Below are 23,336 nucleotides of genomic sequence, written 5' to 3' on the forward strand. Positions count from 1 at the left end.
TGGTGAAATGGAAAGGACACAGAAATATTTAGGGAGACGTGCAAAATTAAAGGGCACCCTTATCCTAGAACTGTGCATACATAAAAAGCAAAGGTATGAAACTGAACAAAAAATCTTGTATTATCCCTTTAACTGGGAAACATCTATTTCTATGCAGATATTTTTGGACCTAAAGAAAAACCCTAAATAATTTATAAGTAATGGGATGCAGAGCTTTTTTTTTTTTTTCCCCTTCAAATGCAGCACAGGTCTGGAGCTGTTCTGCAGATGATCTAAATGACTTTGACGGTTTGTAGCAGCGCATGAAATATTTGTAGCTCAGGAGAGAACTAAAATTTAAAGGCTTGGTAGGATACTTGAGCTGTCAGGGTAGATGGTTACCTTATTATTCACTTCTATAACTCTGCACACTTCTAGTTTAAAAAGAAAATATTTTTAAATTTCCATTTGTTTCTGGGCCTACTTTTGTGTTAACATTTGGAAAACTTTTGAGTATATTATGTCTGAACCTAGGAGAAAATAAGTTACAATGTGTAATTTATTTGAGAAACTTCTTTCCTTTTTCCTATTCATGGCTTGTTTGTGAAGTGCTGATATTTTTTCAGAAATGTATTTAGAATTTAAAATGCATCATTGAACACTTTTGTGGTATTTTAATGCAGAAATGTTGATGTTTTTTGGGAATATAATAGTGGTACTGCTCCAATTTTATGTTTGAAGCCTATTCTTTATATATTTGGTGGGGTATATTAATGGAAATTAACTGCATAAAGGGCACACGGGTCTTCAAGATAAATTTAAAAAGTTTAATGAACTTTTAACAAGGTTTTTCTCCTATTGATATTTAATAATGGTCAATGCACACCTGAAACACACTGCAGTTTCTGGGGAAAATGGAGGAATGCATTCTTGATTTAGGTTTTTTACTTAGTGGAAATCTTTTGTTCAAAACATAAAGTGTTTTTAGATTCTGCTTCATGGTTCATTGGTACATTATACAGTCCAGCTTATCTGACAAAGAGTATGATCAGCCATGTTGTATCTCTCTGCTCATTTCTTATTGTTTGCTTTTTATTATGCTATTCAAATTTCTAAAAGCAGATGAAATTTCCCCCTCTCTCTCAAGCCAGTTGGGATGAAGCAAGGTCAAAGGTCTGGAGTGGTCTTTATCAATGTATGGATTTCACTGTCTTTCCACTTCATTTATCTTGATATACTGTTTTAAATGAAAAAAAAAATCATTAATTTGCAAACAGAGAATCTCACACAGGTGATGTAGGTTTGCCAATGAAGATAATTATACAGGTACTTAGTTATGCAGGAGAACATAGACAGGCAAGCAAGGTGTAATCCTGAAGGGCTTTGGCTTGCAGGGTATATAGTCTTGGTGTAAGGTCAGTCTGTTAATGGCATAATACACATGCACAGGTGAAGATACAAAGGTTACGTTATCATTAGATGGCTTATAATATTAGCTCCTTTCATTTCCTCAAGGCTTTGACAAGCAGACAGTGTGCACAGCAAGCCCTGTAACACTTGAGTCCTTTTAGGACTCCTTGAAGCCATTTTTGAGGCTTGACTAGGAACGGATACTGAATAAAGGAAAGCTGACTTGCAGTGAGTAGAACTAGGGCAAGGAAACATTTAATCTTTCAGAAAGCTGTGCATGAGCCTTTCTGTGTTGCTGTGTTGTTGCATGAAATATGACTGAAAAATGTGGTATGCCCAGATTGCCTATGGGGACAGAAGAGATCTCCATGTTACTCACACGGTATATACTTCAGCACTTCATGGCTGAAGAGTTCCTTGCTTAAGTTGAGACCAGGTATTCTCTACTCATCCCACAGCTTGACCTATGCTGCCCTTTCTGTTAATTGTATTTAAACAAGGACAACTATACAAGAGACAAATACAGTCACAACTCCTGAAATAGTTGAAAAGTCCTCCTAAGGACCTCTCTGCCAAATCCAGTGTAGCTGGATGATACTTTAAAAAATTTAATGGTCAGTGAAGATCAAGAGAAAATTATAGCCAGAGCCTCAGATTAAGTTATTCTCCTGTTAAATGCACTGGAAAATTAAAATAAAAACCTAATGAAAATCAAGTAGTACACTGATTAGTCAGTTTCATTTATTCACCAATATTATCTCTTTCTGGACTGCAACTTAAATGTGGAATGCCAGGTGTCTCTAACAGAAAAAGCTGCAAAGATTTATGCACAGTGTTATCTCTGCATGTAATGTGTAAGGCTATTAGCTTCAAGGCTCCTTTTCAGTGTTCACAAGTCAGTGCAGGGTGCGAGTTATAGCGTGTCCTGCATTCACAGAAATGAAGAATCCTTCCTTACTGTAGCACCAAAATTACAAATGCTTTTAATAATGCCTTTGCTAATTGATTCATCCTTTCCCAGCTACACAATGAAAATCTCTGAAGATTAGATTTAATTTACAGGTGCAAGACTAAGGTGGTTTCTGTGCCACTTTTGCAGGAACTTTGGAACAATATTAGCATTTATAATCAATCCTCATCTGCTCTTCTTGCACTGATTTATTGGTTTCATCATTTTCTTTGTCCTGTAGTCCTGTAATTGGGTAATTGAACCAATTAGAACATTGTAGAGGGGAGTCAATACTGATCTATTTCCCTTCTCAAGTAGTACTTCTTCATACATCTTTTCTCACAGAAAGTGTAAGAGCATTTAAAGATAAGTCTGTGCCCTTTCAGTTTCACCATAGGAAATGATGCTTAGCTGAGCATACCATAAAGCTAAAGGCGCAGCACAACTCTGATTACTAGCAGTTGCAACAGTTTCCTAGCAGTTGGATAGGGTTAGAATATCAGTTGAAAAATATAATGAAATATTAAATAAGTGTCATCCAAGAAGACTGACAGTCTGAGACACTTGGGGGAAAAAAATGTTGGTATTTAACTGAGTAGGTTTTCATTCAAGTAAATTTTAATTAAATAGTGAATTTAGGGAACATCACAAATCTAAAGTGTGACAACATAAATGAGAGTAACTTTTTTAAAAGTTATTTTTAACCCTCTGTGCTGTACAGAGAAGAAGTGTTGGGGTCCACACTCTGCTCTTTTTCCAGATTATTTTACATTATTTTAACTAGAAATTAAACGTTTTGCACTATATTACCTTGAGATCAAGCCACTGCAAACAAAAGAAGTAAGGAAAATAAAGTATTGTTTTGATATTACAGGTGGAAAACTGAAATGGGATAAATTTACTTTGCATCACAATGAACTGTGGTAAAAGAGGAGAGAAATTAAATGCAAGTCTTAAGTGACTCAGGTTTATATTTTACTCACAAGACCGATCTTTTCCTTAATGTTTAATATTAAATTCCTTCTTTATGAAGTTAATTTAGCCCATATAGGATCAAGCATGATCTTTATATGAGTGAAGGGGATGGGTAAAAAAAAATTAGAGAGAAAAAACCATCACCAACCAGTAAACCCATAGCTAGGGTAAAGAGAAATATTAACAGAGATTTTTGGTAAAAAGAAGCAGCCAGGTAGCCAGTTTTAACAGAGTTGAAAGCAGTCCGGAGTAATGGCAGAACTGACATATGTTTGCCTATTAGGCTTAAAATTAAGTCGAATAAGATAGTTCCAAAAATCTTTTGATTCTAACAATCACATTGTGGTTTCAATGTGTGAGACGCAAGATAGACAGGAAAGTGCAGGAGTTAAGCTGGCTCTCTCTGAGTTATTTGAGTTAAAGCCTGGAAGTTCTTTGTTTTATCTCCCAGTAAAATATCTAGGTTTCTGTAGGACCACGATAGCAAACGCTGCAAAAGCAGCAAATGAAACCTAAAGTTATAGTCTTAGGGAAGTTTTGTGACAGTCTTTTACTACACTTGCTTTTTTGTCCCTTTTTTTTCTTTTTTACTTTTATTAAATTTAACAAAACATAACCTTTTTTGCATTTCCTTGAAACCTGGAAAATTAGATTTCAATGTATTGGGTCAAGAAATTTAGAAATACTGATATTTTTGTTCAACACTAATTAAAATATGATGAAGAAAATTATTTCTTTGGAATTACAGCTGCGGCTTTGAAACTAGTGAAGGAAAAGAACAGTACCTGAATATATCATCTGAGATTTGTAAAAGATCCTATCTATTCAGTCATGTGTATATATGTTAACTTTGGGGGAAGGAGAGGAAAAAAAATTAAGAGCAGTGGCATTGTCTAAAGACTAATATTCTGATGCTATCTATTTCAGATCTGTTGCAGAAGCCACAGAGGTTGATCTCAACATGAGAGTTGGATTGCATACAGGCAGGGTGCTTTGTGGGGTCCTGGGTCTCCGAAAATGGCAATATGATGTCTGGTCAAATGATGTGACTTTAGCTAATGTAATGGAAGCTGGAGGACTGCCTGGGTAAGTCTGAGAAAGAACCATAGACAAAGAAACAGAAATCTGTATGGGTGAAGAATTTATTTCCTTCTTTGAGGCATTTGCAATGGAATTGCTATCAATAAGAAGGGTTGTGTTTGGCAAGAGCAATCAATGTATTATGTGATTTATCCTGTGGAAATCTCCAAAATATCTTGATATTTGTGTTAGTAAACATTTCCAAATTAAATCCTTATTGGAAGCTGCCAAATATAAAGAGTAGGAATGAGGCAATGCTAGGAATGTAGGAATGCTATACTTTCACCATTTCATGCTGTAAAAGTAAAACCCTCTAGTTATTCCAGGAAATTTTTGTCCTTGCATCTTGCACAGGTGGGGGGGTGTGTGCCTTACTCCTTTTATATGGCAAGATTTCCAACACTAGTAGTGTGCTGTAGAAAAAAAATACCTGTTTATGCACTCAAATATTGATGGTGTGTGGAAATGATATGGTAACTCATAAACCTGCAGCCAATCCATCAGGCACATCCTGGAATTTTAAGTACTCCTTGGACCCAGTTAAAATGCACACAGTGCGCTTTTGCAAAGGTGCATTGGTGTGCTTCTGTGTGCAACTCACATTTGGATTGGGACCTACCATCCTCAGCTGGACTTTTACAAGATTGAGATTTGTTGAACAGGGGGACAATGGAACCTCTTCATTTTTGTGGTTAAGATGAGTGAATTTCTGTTTGTTACCTGTGTCTGCCTTAGACAATTTTGGCCATGTATTCTGTATGTTCCTTACCTTAAGGCATTCCAGAGAAAAAAAAATCTGAACACGTTTAATACAGAAAAGCAGTAATAGCTTTTCAGATATCTTCTGTGAAGACAATTCAAATGTAAGAGGTCTTTTGGAAGAAAATGTGAAGACAGTTCTCAGGATAAGAAAACTCACAAATAGTGTCAAAGATGACTGTGGTGCCAAAACAAAGTGAATTAGAAAGCTGCTTACAAACCAGAATCAGTAAATGGAACAAGTCAGAGACATGAAGGGGAACAGAAAGAGAAGTTTCTCCTTTATCCACAGGAGAGATTCAGAATGTGGAGTCACAGGTTTCAAACAGCAGGACATTTTTCCAAGCAGACAGTGAGGTAAACACTTAAGAAAGCCACACAATGTGGAAGATGATGTGCAAACTTTCTACAGATCAACAAATTGCAAGTGTTTAGACAGTGAACAGTTATCTTTCTGTTCACTCTACTCAAGTGTAGAAAATGCACGTAATAGAAATATTTTTATTTTCTGTTTGGCTGAAAAGACAAAGAAACCCAATGTTTTTCCATCAAAAATGGGGGTTTGCACATAATTTGACCTCTTTACGGTCTTCTGCACAGGAGCATATTTCAATAGCAACTCGCTCATAATGTATCTTTGCTTTAAAAAACAACGTCCAATTTTTCTCTCCAGGAAAGTTCACATTACAAAGACCACCTTAGAGTGCCTAAATGGGGACTATGAGGTAGAACCAGGATATGGTCATGAAAGGAATAGTTTCTTGAAGAAGCATAACATTGAAACATATTTTATTGTGCCATCCCATCGTAGGAAGGTAAGCCCCACAAATTCTGTCTTATTCTGTGATATGTTTTCGTAATTTAACAACTGTTCTGTGCTTTTCTGAAAGCAGAGGCAATACTGGTATTTCTGATTTCTAAAAGCTCTTTAAACCCTCTTGAAATTAAATCTTTTGGGTTTGAATGAGGCAGGAATACTAAAAAAGCTAAACTTGAACATTACATAGGGAAGATGATTAATTTACTTTAGAAGTTTAAAAATAAAACAATTTTTCCCTTTACCCCCAGAAAAGAAAACTGTTGTTTTATTCTGATTCTGTAATCATTCCATCAGAAATTACATGACATGTTATTCCAAAAATTGAATTGACTCTTTCTTTCCTCCTCCCTTCAAAGGGGTGTTTCAGAACATTAATGCTCACAGCTTGACTATTTTTCTTCTAGTTTTCTTTACTCGTTCATTCCCATATTCCCATGCCATTTTACTTATGCTTTCCTAACCCTTTCTACAACCACTTGGGATACTGGTGGCTCCTTTACTGGGCCTGGAGGATTCCCCAGTGAATAGATACAGAAAAAGCAGTATTTACAAGCATGTCATGACTACAGCAGAAAAGTTAGTGAAATTAATTCAGCAGCAATTGAACTAACATCCCCTGGAAGTCTGGAAAAGCTGTACAACACAAGCCCTTTTATCCACGTAGTCAACCATCCTGCTTTCAAATGTATATGGCACTGTACCACAGATCAGATATTTATGCTGAAGCTGAGTAAATTTTCTAAGATTATTGCAAAAATAATATATTCTCTGTCCAATATATACATGCTTCTTTTTTCGCCTGCTACGTTGAGCTGCTCCTGACAAATCCAATGTTTTCCTTGCTTGCTCTGCCACTTCAGACTCCCACAATTATTTTGGTCATCCCTTTCTTATCTTAGCTGACCTTCCCTGCAAATATTCTTAAGCTCCCCTCTCCCTTCAGCTTATTCCTTTTGTTAGACCCCTGGAGATGTACTGGGGAAAGAGGAGTAAGTCAGCAGTACTGTTGAGGGACAATAACATTTTCTGCTCTTTTCTTCTTTTTGGTGGAGAACAGAAAATGGTAAGTGTGGAAAGAATAAGGTAAGATAAGATTTTAGCTCATTTGAGCAGGTACTTAATTTCTTAGATGTTGCTCAGAATTTAGCCACCCCTGATGGAGATGGATGTAACTCCTCGTTCTAACCAGATTTTCAGGATTTGGATTTTCCAACAGGTTCATTTACAGTCACCCCTTTCTTCCTCAACCAGTTACTGAGTTTAGGGCAGCCTTTAGTTCTACTACAAAATGTTTTGTGACTTCAATAGGAGTCTTGAAAGTCCATTATCATAATTTAAGCACATTCAGTTTGTTCCAACCTTTTCCACATCAAATGAGGCTTATCTTAGAAGTTATCTGCCATAACATGTTTACAGGCCAAGAGGAATTTTATTGCTTTTTATCTCAGCCAGACAACTCAGGATACAGCCTTTTGCACCCTTATCTTCTGACACTCTTCCCAAACAAGTTTCATTCAGGGATTTGACCTTTAGAGGGAAAATCATAATATCCAATTCTGAAAGTAAGTTTGAAAACAATACAGACGAGGTTTAAAGTGATGTCAAAGCTCCATGCTTGAGGGTGTTAGCCAACAGGTGTTTGACAAAAACGCAACCAGGGAAAAACAAGTAATCTTGAATTCCATGCCCACGGTCACTTTCTTGGCCTGAATTTGATGACTGGGGGAATTTTTTATGGAAATTTTGGGAGTCCAGTCACCAGGGGAATTTGATTCTGGGAATGAAAACTCCTGTTGTTTTATCCAGGAAAGGCTGATGCAAGGGTGGTTTTTTATGCACTTCCTCTAAAGCGTCTTGTTATTAGAGAGATGGAGTGTTCTCGTCTGCTTTGAAAATCATGCAATCTCACATTTTGTTATTCTGCTGGCATATATGATTAGATTTAGTTTTAGGTAGTATGAAAGAAAACAGGTGGAAAAACAGTGGGCTAGATTCTGTCTTGGCAGTCAGTGAGCGATTTTTCTGGTCGTTTTCTTGAAATAAGAATTAGTTTCTAAATTAATCAATCCCAATAAAGAAGAAAATGTAAGGGAGGGTTTAATTAAGGTAGGTGTGTTGCTTATTGCTGCTAGATTTGTTTGTCTTGGTTTTCTGCTGTTTTCACTCCTACAGCATTATGTATAATTTCATTTCCTATGTTATTAAGTATCAGGCTTCATTTCATATTGAGAAAAGAAATAGCTGAATTTCAGGAAATTGTTGATAGGTTGGTGCACAGAGACAAGTAGAGAGAAAAGGGGATATATATGGCTATTAAAAATAGAAACTGTTGTGTCAACTCCGCTGCATAAACCAGTGATTGAGGAACAGAAGCTTAACATTCACATATTAAAGTAAGCCAGGTCAATGCATGTTTAATGTGCAAGGATGAGAGCCTACTACTGTGTGAGCACACATTTCTTCGTCTTTGCAAGATTGCTGAGAAACTACTGGTGACTGCTGAGAAACAACTGATCTGTTTGTCGACAGCTACATAAAGCAAATGCCATCTTACCCATGGGTGTCACTGATGGGTTTGTGGAAGTGGCAGATGCTGCGGTACAGCTTGGCTAATGACATTATCTCTCCGGTATGCATCAATGGTGTGTCAGCCAAACGGGCAGAAGGAAGCACTTCATGAATTTTAGTGGTATTGACTGGCTTCTCCACTGGGCTTACCAATCAATCAGCATGTCACTTCGCTGTTTGTCACAGTACGTCACAGCCGTCCTCAGTCTTCATATACTTGCATACTGATCATTGGACCACGAGCTACATAACAGTATATTTACCTTCAAAATAAACACCTGCTGTCCCTTCCCACCCTGATTCAGCCTTTAACTCTTCAGAGACATAGAAACAGAAGGCTACCCATGAAGAACAGACAAGATGGAGTTTCTTCAGGTGAATTCAGGTATCTGCTGGTTTAATATTGTATTCCTTCCTCCGGAACCTCAGTAGCTGAAATGCGGGCACATTTTTTATTCTTTATGAATCATCTCTGACATTAATATGAACTGACTTTAGCAGGTATGATGCCAAGAGGAATGAAAATCAATGTTATGAGCAACAGATGGCCAAGAATCTGTTGAATCTGAAAGGTAAATAGGCCCACTTAGGTTTTTTAAAATTTGTATTTATTTATTTGGAAGACACATACCCTGCATTCTTCCATATTTGGTCTGACAGGAAGATCTTTCATCACAAATATTTCCCAAGCCAAGAATGAGAATAAAGGTATAAGATGACTCATTCATGTACCAGTTATATTTGAAACGTGAACAAGAAAGTATTCTGAATTTTTTTAGTCTTTTATTGAATCAGCTAACAACAACACTTTTGTGATCTGATCTCATTGCTAGTTTGTTGTATAAGCTAATATCTGTGAGAGCACTTCTGAGTGGCCACTGCAGGAATACTTTTCTTTTTGTTTTGTTACAGTTTTGATTTTGATAGAGATTAAATTAGATTATTATTATTATTATTATTATTATTATTATTATTATTGTTGTTGTTGTTGTTGTTGTTGTTGTTGTTATTATTACACAATAACTATGCATGTTTGACTGGATAAAATTCAGCTTTTAAACAGACTTAAATAATTAATCTGATTTCCAAAGACATACAGAATTTTTTAAATTAAATTAATTTTTTTTGCTGACCATCACAGTTAAAAACTCATGCAAATATGCTCTTTAAATATAAGACAAAAAGTTTGAATGCCCTGACAAAGTTTCTAGTTCTGAAAATGCCAGCACATTTCTTTTAAGTAAAGTTTAATTATGTCTTCATGATGTTTTATATTGATACTAAAACTTACAGTAATGTGACCAAAATATTGCACTGAGACAAGATTTTAAAAGTTTGATTAATGTAACTAGCCACAAGTCTGACCACATACATGATTATTTTTGACTTCTAAAAAAGGTCTGATCTGGTTAGAAAAACAGATCTCTTTCTAATATGTTAAATATCCACAAGTTCTCTATGCTTTAGACACATGGACATTCTCCTAGGTTCAAAATGTCCTAGCTTTCTGAAGTATTTTAAATATTACTGTGAATGGATGTTATTTCAGGGGAAAAAAATAAGTCAAGGCCAGATCTGTTAATCTCAGAGCCCCTTGGAAGAACTTTATAACTCTGCTTAAACCCAGCTAAATAACTTTCTCCATTAATGATTCCTCTGTAATCTACTTGACTAATCCTGTTCTGACTTTCAAACTGTATGCTTAAAATTTAATTTAAGTCATTTCAATAGATTGGATCTGGCTTTCATCAGAATTCTCTGTTCTTTCATTGTCAGCACTGACATTAGTTGAAGTATATTTGCCTCAGTTTTACAGCTGGCATAGCTGGCTCCCAGAAGCAGCATGGAGGTAGTGAGCTTAGCTGGATTGCCTACTTCACTCCACTGGTTGCTCTAGAAAGTAAGATTCTCCTGCAGTATAACACCTCCTAAGGTTTGGCTACAACTTCGGTGATAACCAGGTATTTTGTACTTGGTCTTACAGAATTTGTTGCAGCAAATTACTCTCTGATGGCAGCTCTCTAGTTTTGAAAAGGCTCATTAGTTTCACCAGCTGAGAAGAAGCCCAACATAGATGATTAAGTTAAATTCTTAATGTGCTTTCACAGATAGACAAGCAATGGTCAGAAATTACCAAGATTTTGTGAGGGACAAGATTTCTCAGAATGTGTTAGTTTTTGCATTTACAGAAGTGGCCCTGCCATCACTGTTACTCATTGCCAGCTTAAGGGAACCTGCTTCACTGAGTAACTTTGCCGGCTCCAGAGGTAAGGCTAAGACAAATAATGCTATAGACCATTAACAGGAAGCAATAAAGCTGTGTCCAGGAAAGGGGGTCATAAAAATTGCAAAAATCCTAGGGAAACACTATAGATACAACTTATAAATGATTCCTACATATTCATAAGTGTGTCATGGATTTTACAGCATACCTCAAATATAATCAATAATTAGCTTCCAATAGGTTGCTCATCACCATCTGCAAAATTTCCACTAATGTACTAGTGAGTTATTTACCAACTAGTTGTGTATTCAAAGGTATTAGTTGTCTTTTATTTGTGGCAATGTAAGTCACATGGTATCTGCATCTACTATTTGAATAGCACAAAGTGATGGACATTCATGAAAAGTCCATGAAAGTGAGTACCACATCTGCTCGCCCTTTGGAACCTAGCTGTTTCTCCGAAAAGGCTGACATTTCTCTTCCCTACCTTACCATGTTCATACAAAGCCATGCCAGGCAGTCTCAGAAAGTCCTTTCTGTAGCTTGGACAGCCCTGCTCTATTATCTGAACTCTTTGAGTAACGCTATGACCATCCTGAAAATCCCAGGTGAAAGGGTCTAACATTTTTTTTCTGAATCCTTGTTTAGTTATCCATCTGGAAGGAAGCAGGTGCTGGTTAGAGGTATGGCACTCTGTCTCCTGCCTGGTTTGCTGTGTTGAATCATGCCCTAAACATTCCAACTCAGACAGCTAAAATTTCAGTTTTATTTTTGTCCAAAAAATAATTATAGCTAAACCAAAATACCAACAGTCTACTTGAAAAGAGAAGTTAAAGCAATAGCTGAGGAAGAGGGGAGCACTTTTGTCAGTCTTATTTTTTCAGGAAAACTCAGTTGAAAGCCTGAATGTTCAAAAATCCTCTCAAAAAGCAAACACAGCTCAGGAGCATCCTTTGGAAAATACTATTTAAAATGTAAAAACTCTTGCAAATGTCAGAAATATCTAGAGCAATTATCTATACTACGTACCCGTGGCATAATTTATTCTGAACTGCAGATGGATTTAACAGCTCAAAAGTTTGATCAGTTAAATTCTTTGACTCATGATCGTATAGGCAGAAATTCAGCAACCTGAGATTTGTTATAACTTGCATGACAATAGCTGCAAGAAAAGTGGCAAAGGCCTTTGCATCACTTTCGTATGTTGTTGTTTCATCTAGCATAAACAGATGTGATTTTAAACTCCTGCATTGCAGTCCTGTCACCAAGGAGTAACAGGAAAATAAATTTTCTGTCACTCTGCTGCTTGAAAAGGCAGTATTTTTTGACTTGGAGTGCAACATCCTTCTTTACCGTTCATCAGCATAGCTTTGTTGCATGAAGCAGATGTTCTACCTTCTATGTTAAAATAAATTACTAGGCTCCATATGTTTCCACCACCAACCAACTTTTTTTTCTGCTTATGTCTTTCCTGTGGCTGATTTGACTTTTTTTCCCCCAGCGTGAAATAAACTTCATGCACTATAGCACAGACAAAACACAGATTCATGATGGGTTTTTTGCTTTGAATAGATGAAATACAAAGTAACTACATGTACTTGCCTTTTGACTTTATTCATGAATCACTTTTACCTGTGAATCAGTTAGCAACTATCATGTTTCACAAGTATAACTGCTCATATACACTCTTCAGATGCTTTTTATCGTGTCTTAGTAATACTTTCATCTAAATTTTTTAAGTGAAGCAATTTGATGCATATAATCCATGTAGGATTTTTGATAGCAGGTTGCTGGATTTTGTCTTGGATGTCATCTTGGCATCATCATGTGGACAATAACAAAAGACAAAGAAGACTACAGAAGGAAAAAAGTAAGCAGAGTGAAACAATAGGTCTAAAATTACTGCACTTAATTCTTTTTAACTTATTATTTCCATTCAAATTGAAGTTCCATCTATATTTGTAGGAAATTTCCTTCTCTGCAAAGTTAATTTGATTTAATCACTCTGATTAGGTCTATGTGAACATGCCACTCTGTTCTCAGATTCTTCTTTTTTTTTTTTGCAAACATCTAAAATTTGTGTTTTCCACAGAGCACTTATGGCCCAATAAATCCATTCATATGGCTAGCAGCTCCCTAGGATTTTTTTACATCTGATTCTTCTAAAAATATCCAGTCCACTTTTGTCTCCAAAAAGTTTCATGGTCATTGTAAGTTGCCAGCTTTCTGGACTAATTCATTCTGAGGATATTTTTACTTAAGTGACCATATGCTTACCAGCCCTAATGGAGTGCTAGAGCTCTGACTCCTAAACTTTAAGTAGTAACAGAAGAAGAGAGCTTTACAGTTAATGCAAGGCATGTAAAAACTTTTCCAACTACTCAAACACTCTCATTTGCTAGTGCATAGCAAGCAAAAATGTATTTGACAAAATTGTTCTAATTTGAAATGCCTCAAGTTAGGCATCTGAGTCCATAGCTGGGGACATACTGATGATTTCTGCTTTCAAATTGATGACTACCTGCAGCTACCACTGCTGCCATGCCTAGGAGAGTGCAGGGTGGCCTTTGCTCTCAATGGCTGACAGCTCCTACCAAGCAACTTAACTACAGATCTGAATGCATAACTTGGGCATTTCAGGTTTTAACACCTCAGATATGCCTTAGCAGATCAGATTTAACAGATAGACACACAGCCTTTTGATGGAAGCTCTAGCTTGTATCCGGACAGGGGCTAATCTGTGCCTGAGGCTTTGCATCGCACAAATTTTTGGAGTGTATGCACCCCGAAACTGGAAGTAGACTGCTTGTGTTACCACCCAGCAAACACAGACAGATGCTTGTGTTGCAGAGTGTGTTGCTTTACATCTGCAGGATTGTTTCTGAAGTTGCTGTGAAGCTGCTAGTGCATAATCGCCGATGTGACAGCCCACAGTTGGGCTGTCACTGATGATGGAATTAGTTATGTGCTCTAACATAATTCTTCTCTCTTCTTTTTCTTCCTCCAGAAATCTGGAATCTGTAGAAGGGAGAAACATAGGGCACTGGTATAAGATTCCCTCATTATTGATCTCCTAAAGATTGTTTTAGTCTTCACAGCTGCTAAAGCTTTTTCTACATCTGTGTCGAGAAAGTGGACACGCCATTCTGAATCTTAAGAGTTTGTCTTATAGAAGCTGCATTATTTACTGGTAAAAATCACTAATATACTTTCCTGATGGACAGCTGAGGTGTGATAAGCAAAATGTGTCATAAGGTCAGTAGAAAAGGATGGAAAAGCAAATGTCTGATGATTTTAACTGAAAGAAGAAAAAATACTAAATAAGATTTGCTCACCTATCTCAGGACAAAATGGCTTGCAGATAGTAATGGAGCAAACACTACTACCAAGAGGCATGGTCCTGTGTGCCTGAAAATAGAAAACACAGACAGACATAGTGCTACAGCATTTATGGTTTCTGTAAATGTGTTTTGAATGTTATTAGGATCCTCTTACCCATGCCATTTTAAGCACTATGGTTGAATATAGTCAGGGGAACAACAGTCTGCTGCTGTTTCTGAGAATCCCAGATAAGCACCAGTGAATCCCTTACCACAGTATTACATGAGATTCAAACACTGGGGTGTTTTCCCAGAATTTTAATCAGCACTTGTTTGTTTTATGCATACTTAAAGACACTCACAAAGCTGTAGATAGTCTGGCTGCTGACAGAGTGCTCTGTTAGAAAATCCCAGCTCTTAAACTCATTTGCCAGCTGTGTTGCAGCAAACAACCAACTTTTCCTTTAAAATTATGAAGCAAATGAACAGTGAACAGAATAAGAGATGATCCCCAGGGTCAAAAAGAAGTGTGAAAGTAAAATGCATTGACAAAATGAGCTGGAATGAGAATGCTGCAGTCCAGCTTTCCTGTATGCCAGCCTGGAGCAAGTTCAGAGAAAAGGAAGAGTGAAAGACATTGGGGTTGGGATTTTTTGTTTTGGTTTGGGTTTGTTTTTAAGTCTGTTTTAACAGAGTGTACTGCATTTCTTGCCTTTATCAGAGGCTTACAGCAGAACGTGAGATTACTTAAATATTCCACTCAGAGGTTCACTGTGTCAAAAGTGTTGTTCTGCTGTAAAAGTAATAATAAAAAAAGGGACATGACTTGTGATATGAAAGTGGGAGATAATTCCTTTGTTTGTATTTTTGATATTGTGTATATATAATAGTAGAATTGAAAATCCTCAGTCCCAGAACAGAATCTATTATGTCCTGCAACTAGATTTAAAAAAAAAAAAAAAAAGGAAAAAGATATATATAAAATTATACATTACCTGAGAACTGCCAGTGTGCCCTACTTGTGTGTATTGCAATGTCCTTTGAGTGTTCAGGTTCTTGGTCAGCCATGAAGAACAGTAGCTGTATGTGTTCCACACATTTTCATAGGATCACACAATAGCTGAATTTGGAAGGGGCCTTTGGAGGTCATGTGGTCAGCCTCCCTCCTCAAAGTAGGGCCAGCTTCACAGTTAGATCCACTTTTGAAATTGCAGGGTGCTCAGGGCAACTCATCTGAATGAGTGCTGGGTGTTTTACTTGCTGGAGATTTGGCAGCCTCTCTGGGCAACGTGCTCCAGCACATGATCATCATCACGATTAAAACTTCTGTTCTTTGTATCGAATAGGAATTTCCCTTGGTCCAGCCTATGTTCATTGCCTCTTGTGTTTTTTCTGAGCATTTTTGGATGAGTCTGGCTCTGTCATCTCTCCAACTACTACTTAGATGGCTGAAGACAGCAATTAGATCCCTCCTTAGCCTTCTCTTCTTCCAGCCAAATAAACTGAATTCCCTCGGGTTCTTTTCATACGTTGTATGCTTTAGAACCCTGTTTTGGTGAATCTTTGCTGAACTCACTCCAGTTTGTCACTGTTTTTCTTGTACTGGGGAGCCCAGAAGTAGACATACTAGTCCATTTTTTCCAATGACCTGAGTTGAAAAACTTCTATTTGACTCCAAGACAACTGGAAACCCCCCATATTTTCAACATACAAAGGGTGTATACTATTGATATATTATCTGTCAATAAGATTTATAAAAGAAAAGAGCAGCCAATGGTATGAGCTAAAAATGTTTTACCTACGTCTTTGAAGATATAGTCAAGAAACTGCAAGAAAATATTTGAGGAAAAGTAATTTTGGCAGCCCAGCCACACTGCCAGAGCCAAACTGTATCCATTTCAGATTTTCAACTTGCAGGTTGTTCTCGGAAACACACCTATTACAAGAAGTTTACATTGAGGAAAGTCTAAATTCTCTTTTCACGGGACCTCAAATCCTTACAGGAGGATATACTCATGCCCATGTGCTCACTTTTCTCAGTCACGCCTTCTTGAATCTTTTGCTAGTAAGATGTTCTACCTATTTTTTGCCACTATTGCACCTTTAGTGTGGAATTTCCATAATGAAGGCTGTCAGGCAGCTTCTGTAGCTCTGCACTTATTTAAGACCGTCGTTTCCAGCCAATCTAATGAAGACCTAAACCCGAAGTTGTTGACTTAGTTAATGCAATGTCTACAGTGAAAGGTTTGAGCAAAGAAAGAGCTAATGATCTCTTGAGGTATGGTCTGCATGTAAATTTCTGTGTATTCCCTTTTTATCTGTCTTAAAAAAAATGAAGAAAAATGCAAAACTGGAGGGACTTTTAAGAAAGTTGCTCATTTTTGTTGTATCAAAATGTTGATAGGGAGACTGAGTAAAATTTATAGTACTTCTGGAGGAATTGTGGCTAAATTAGGAAAATTTATAAGTGGAGTACCTGTCCAAAAAGTATGTTTTAGCTGTTGAGAATTGTAGCTCAAAACATGATCATATCTGCCATACTCAAACCTAACAACTACCTACTTGGTGTCCTTAGGAATACCTAAAGGATGATTAGTATGTGAGTATAGTTGTACAGTGTCTTCTATGCAGTTATTGCAATACAGTGGTAAGTCTTCTGCCAGAAAGCCCACAAAAGAAAGGGTTCATATTGGGAATCTCTTCACGGAGACTTTTGCTGAGCAATCACTTATGCAAGTGATTACACACAGGAGACCCTAGTATCTTTTTAGATTCCAGCTGTTGACCATGCAGTACCATGCTGGTGATGTTAGCTGGCTTCAGCCAGTTTTTCAGTGCACAATAAAGCACATGTGCATACCTAGGCACCTTTCCACATTTCAAATGTCACATGTTTGTAACATAGCCATCTGCTAATAAAAATGTGCAACTATTTATACACAAATAATTTTTTGTGTTTCATAGCTACAGTGTAACTGACTAAACAGAGTATTGGTAGATCAATAGGATATACCCTTGATTCTCCAGAAAATGCAAGTGCATAGCTGTACACATTAAACAGCATAGCAAACCAATACCTGAGATACCATTCAGAATATAAGCAGTGTCATTTGCCCTGTCCCTCTAAATTTAGGTATCCATGAAAACATGCATTAAATAAATGCTTCCAGTTTACTTCCTTCTTCATTCCTTGATCGCTGAAGTAATGATTTAAACTGCTCTAGTAAATCATAGAATTGTGAAGACTGGACAGCAAATCCTCAGTGCCATTTGTGGGTTTTAGAGCATTTGAATAAAGTTTTTGGAGTGTGATTTGCTCTGTCTTTTGTACCTAGGAACACTTGGGACCAAATCCTCTGTGCTTCTTTATTTTGCTGTTCCAGAAAAGAATAATTTTACGGGCTTAAATTTCCATACTGTGGTGGCAGTCCTTCCACATTTCCCATGAACACTGCTTTACAGATTCCACATACCAGAGGCATGAATAAGATTGGCATAAATACTGACGGTAGAATAAAGGACCACTATTATTCTGATCTGTGAAAGCATCTGAAGCTAGGGGTTTACTACAAGTCAGCAAGAGTTAAATACATGCTTAAGAGTTAACGAAGAAAATATTTGTCCTTGCTGAACTGGGAGCTCCGTGGTAAAAGGAATAGATTATACCCAACCCTTTGAGTATATTTCTCTGTGGTATAACACTTCTTGCTTTGAAGAAATAAGATGTAAGATGTAACCTCAGTGCCTCACAGCCTCCTTTTAGGGCTTTTATGTATATAAGTGTATCTTTAAAGCAAAATCTATCCTTTTCTGATTTTAATGGGCTTACCAGTGGCTGAAGTAACAAAATGAGCAAATAACAAAAAGAACGAAATAATATTTTTTAACATCAATTAATAAAAATGCTCATTTCCTCCTTGTTTTTCCCTGTGTTTTTCCAGAATTTATTTTAAGGTTAAAGAAATACAAATATTGCCTCTTTTACAAGTTTGTCATGCATACACTGTTTTTATAGTCTACATTTCTATGTAGAAAACAGTTCACAAAATGTTAAGTATGTGGTTAAATGCTGTCTGTTCAATAGATTCTTCATATCTCAGATTAAAAAAAAAGTAATCTTAATCTACTACTATATGATTTTTATCAAAATGCATTTCTTATTGATTAGAATATTGCTTTACTCTGACCACTAGATGGTGTAAATGTCTGCATGGGAATGTAATGACACAGTTATAAATATTATTTTTCTGACCAACAGATATTTCCTGGACTGATTCTCTCAGACATAAAGCCTGCCAAAAGAATGAAGTTCAAGACAGTCTGCTACCTGCTTGTTCAGCTCATGCACTGTCGTAAGATGTTCAAAGCAGAGATCCCTTTCTCCAATGTCATGACATGTGAGGATGATGATAAGGTAATCCATGGGCTCTTTGAGCATCGAGCAGACCTGCTCTGAGAGCATATGGGGTGATCTGACCACTGATAGAGGAGTTTCTGGTGTTCCTGCTGGAGCTAGACCTGTCTAATGCCCACAGCCTTCTCACAGTAAAGACAAAACTTAATTATAACAGGCCTCAAATTTGGAGCTCCTCTTGAACAAGCCAGCACAGGTGGCCTAGGTGGCTTCTATTAAAGTCTTCCTTCACAGGGATTAGAGTTTGAGTCTTTTTCTGCAGTTACCAACAGCTGTTCTTTTGCATCACAAGTCCATCACAGTCTGAAATAATAACAGAATAATTTTGTATCTGTAGATGGTTCTCTAAAAAGTGAAAGGCAACTGATTAGCCAAAAAATCTCTTAGCCCCTAATACAAATCCTAAATACAGAAGTCCCTAATACCACTTTCTTGAATGGCTTATGATACCGTAACTCAAAATTGCTTTACATAATAGTAGCCTGGTTTACTTCCTTTTCTATACGTGGATCTACCCAGAAATGTTTGGAGAAAAAACTTTTGAAGAGTTACTCATTCCATTTTCTTTGCCAGCAGGTGGCAATATTACATAGGTCTCTCTACCAGTGCTCCAAAGCAGGGCATGTGTGCCTTGGAATCAGTAATTCATCTTGAATGATTGCTCCACCTTTTTCTTTTTTTAAATAATGTAAATTTATTGGTGATTCAGTCTAAATCTTACTTTCAGTAAGCATTCTAACTTTTATATTTTGGATTTACATGTCCTTGGGTTTCTTCTGTGGGAAAAGGGGAGAAAAGTCCATCATTTCCCTTAAAACACGGTTTCAGTGAAGTCTTCCAGAAACTCCAGATTTGATTTTGAAATTGGCCATGTACAAGGCCTTCCAATTGTGAGTTACTGCTATTCTTTGAGTATTTTAAAAAAAGTAACCCACACATTCTTTGAAACATATGCAATACTTTACAATGTGGTTTTTGTGTATATATGTATAGATATGCTGGTACATGCAGAAAATCCCAATACAGGTTTGCTAGGGATGTGATAAAAAATTTCTAATGTCAGAACATTTGCAGTGAAGTTCTACAATTCTATCTTTAACTGAACCAGTTGTTCTGAGCTTTTGTAGCTAATACATAACATTTATTGTGGAGCATGATATATGATTTTAATATAAATACACTGTGTTGCAATACGGTGTTTATTCAGAGATATCAGTCCTCAAATCATGTAAAACAAGCTATGGCCATAAAGGCTTTGAAGCCAGCACAGTGCTGTAGCATGTATTTATTTATTTAATTTCTGAGAAATATAAATACTGGATCTTGGTCACATATAAGGCATAATGTAAGTCTACTGTGTGAAATTATAGAGATAAAAATAAGACACCTAGTGAAAATAATTAAAATGAAAATAGTAAGCTATTTTGATTAAGCAGAGTAACTTTAACTCCCATTATCTACCCTCTTTTCAGATTTTAAAGCAAAGTAGCATTTTCTTTTTCTTCTTTTTTATAAATGCTGGTTTGCTCACCCTTATTATGCTATAGGCTTAAATTTGAGTTATAAAAAATCCCCAAAGATATACTTTCTGCTGCACCTGAAGCAATACATATACTAACTAATTGTTGTTTATCTTTATGAAGAGCAAAATTGTATATTCCTGACAATATTCCTGAAAGCACTCAGTTTGCCTACAAACCTGTGGGACAAATGACTTCTGCAAGAGAACAACTTTATCTCTGTTTAGAAACATTTAGAATAGTTTTTTGGCTGGCAATTTAAGATTTCTGTTACAGCTAACAGAACCCAGAAGATTGGATTTGAAAGCTCTAATCTATGTATGTCCACCAGATTATTTTTCATGTTGAAACAATTAGTTCTTGCAACAAGTAATGGGACCTGATAGTTTGAAGAAGAATGTTTCAAGTAGCCTCTTAATTATTTAATGCTGCCGTAACCTGCTCTTTACATACAAAGCCAGCAAAACAGGACTTGGAAAGTCACTATACCTTTGCTATGGTCCATTCTTCTTTACAAGCAGAAAACTAAGGTATCAGTCATCAGTTAACCCTTCCCACTGTTCATAAGTATTCAGGTGTGATATACATATAACATAAACTATGTAAGCTAAAGAACTGCTTTAGTCCACTCTTTGTTCACTGATGAGGGTCTCATGGGAGGATCTCCTGAGAATTACTTCTTATGGAATAAGACAGGAAACTGCCATTTCTGCAGAATTACTTAAATAGAGATCACCACCTCATTTGCCATCTGGCTTAAAAGAATATTTTGTAGTATAGCCTTTAAAGAGTGGGCTATTAAGTACTGAATGCTCTGAAGAGAGAAATTTTCTGTGCTTTTGTAACAGCTTGCTGACAGAGTCTACTGTTTATATCCTGAGCCAATGTTGTCCTTATCCCTGAGCAGACTTGTCATTTCATAATGTTTTGAATTGTCTTCCTGAACTCTGCAGATGTTAGATAAAAAAGTATTCCTTTAACTGTATAAAAACAGTACAACTTGCCTGAGCTAGGTTGTCAAAACTCTTCTGGGAAGTAAGGCATGACCCCTTCTGAGGCAAAAAGGATATTCAATTGGCGTCTTTTTGTTCCTGCTCAATGTGCTAACCATTAGGTGACTGTTTTCTCTTTTACAAGATTGGTCTACACCTTTTCCACTCTGTGTTTAAAAAATACTGCATCTACAAGAGTGTTGTTTGAAGGCCCTGATCCTTTCAGTGTGCTGAGGCATAGGCAGTCATACTAGTGCAGATCTAGCCATAATGGTTTCAGTTACAGTGCCTTCAACTGCAGGATACCACTGGTGTGGCTGAGATGCTGCTTACCGTCTTCTGAGTGCTCTCTGTGAAAAGTGAGACAGATTGTCTAAAATCCCATACGTGCTCTGTATAAACCTTTTGCACTGAAAAGGACTACGAGTGATCATCTTGTCAGTTGTGCAATCTCAGCCATGGAGGAATTAACCCCAGTGAGGCACAGGTTAGTTCTGATAATTTATTGGGCTGCTCCAGCTGGATCTCCAAGTGCACTTAAGGCATACCCAAGACGTCTTAGCAAGAGAGCCACTTGGGTGAGTTAAAGTCACATATAGTCATTGTGCAAGAGGTTAAGGAAAATTATCTTTTTCAAAATATATATTGTTACGTAGACAGTCTTGGACAGTAGGACTTGTCTTTTATCATGAAGAGCCTGGTTATCTTGTCCAGAGCTCCATGTCTTCCATCAAGAAAAAAATTCTAATTATTTTCCCATGTAAAGTTGCACTGATTGGGATCAAACTGATTATTTCCTCAGTGGCAGAGAAGTGTCAGGGAAGTATGTGAAGAGAACTTCTGCGCATGAGGATTGAAATCCTGGAATGCAGTAGGGGTTTGCTCATTGATTTTAATGAGATCAGGTTTTCAGCTAAGTTTTTTAAAGATGGCAATCACACGGAGATAAGATCTCTGTCTTTTGCAGTTGCTCTGCTTAATGAATTCCTCATCCTGGTTGTGAGCTTGAGATAATATGAACAGCAATGAAAAATTTCAATGTTAATAAAATCTTTGCTTCTTTCTTCATCTGTTCTACAGAGGAGAGCATTAAGGACAGCCTCTGAAAAACTCAGGAATCGTTCCTCTTTTTCTACCAATGTTGTATACAACACTCCAGGAACTCGAGTAAACAGATACATCAGCCGTTTGATAGAGGCCCGGCAAACTGAGTCTGAGATGGCTGACTTGAACTTCATTACCCTGAAGTACAAGCAAATTGAGCGTGAAAATAAAGTAAGGAGTTTTAAAATTATTTTTACTGATTTCACTGACCATGGTCCAAGTAGCATTGGGGTTTTTTTTTGTTTTTAAACAATATTTAAATTCTACTCACTATCTTTAAATAATCCTCTGGACTGTCTCTCAGTTAAGAGGGAGACATTATTTCCACCTTCTATGGAAGCACTTGGAGGACATAAAAAAGAATCAGTAACTTTCTACTCAACAAGATACTCCTCCATAAAGTTACGCATCTTGTGTTTTGGCCTTTGTTTCGCTTCTCTGAAGTGCCCAACATGCATCACCTGTTTGATGCTGTCTTGTGGTAATGTGGCTGCCTACTGAGTCATCTGCTCTGGAGATGTGTTAATGATAGGAGGATGCTTCCCTCTGCATATGTAGCCTGATAAGTATTGATGTCATCAATCCTAGAAAATATTAAAAAATCTCTGGGCAAGGTTGTAATGTTATGCCAGTGTGACTATGATGAAAGCAGTGGACTTGGTCCAGACTTACAAGCATGCGTATAAGCTAACAAAGTAGAGCTGTTTGTTCCTACTTTGTATGGGTGTTGTTTGTAAATACGGATTGTTTTAATTGAAAAAAAAAAATAGAAGCCTTTGCTTTATGTGTTTAAAAAAGAAAAAATTACATGATTTTGGATTAAATTGGCAGTAGCATTTATTTTTCCGCTGTAAGTCTCTTCATAGACTAAGATTTCATGTCACTGCTATTGTGAGTCAGAAGGCTGTGTGTCACATTGGACTCAATTTTTTTAAGGTCTTGAGTGTTAACTTTGCTTGAAATTTTCCAAGTGATTTATTATTTAATTGTAATTGTTTTATTTCAAAATAAGAAAGTCTTTTGTTGTGAATGAGATTGAAATTTGGATCTTTCTGAGAAACCACTCATGCGTTTCCAGCCCTGAAGAGTGTTCTGTTGTAAGGACTGCGGCTTAATGGAATCAGGGATGGTAACTGTTCAAAACTGAGGCCGTGTCTCTCATTAGCAGCTGCATCCAGCCTACCCATGAGTGTCCTATCCTGAGCAGTTGAGGTGACAGGAC

The 23,336-nt window shown here is 36.9% G+C and overlaps 1 protein-coding gene across 1 annotated transcript in view; it reads left to right on the top strand.

The window, feature by feature from the left end:
• The window catches only part of ADCY1 (adenylate cyclase 1), a 316,417-nt gene that overhangs the window by 264,871 nt on the left and 28,210 nt on the right, over nt 1-23,336 (top strand). The window contains exons 9-12 of the mRNA XM_009638467.2: nt 4,241-4,399; nt 5,826-5,967; nt 18,343-18,498; nt 22,091-22,285. Of these exons, the coding sequence (XP_009636762.1) occupies nt 4,241-4,399; nt 5,826-5,967; nt 18,343-18,498; nt 22,091-22,285 (652 nt within the window). The remainder of the gene's footprint in view (nt 1-4,240; nt 4,400-5,825; nt 5,968-18,342; nt 18,499-22,090; nt 22,286-23,336) is intronic.

Source organism: Egretta garzetta, unplaced genomic scaffold (assembly GCF_000687185.1).
Source record: "Egretta garzetta isolate BGI_Z169 unplaced genomic scaffold, ASM68718v1 scaffold155, whole genome shotgun sequence".
NCBI classification, from domain to species: domain Eukaryota; kingdom Metazoa; phylum Chordata; class Aves; order Pelecaniformes; family Ardeidae; genus Egretta; species Egretta garzetta.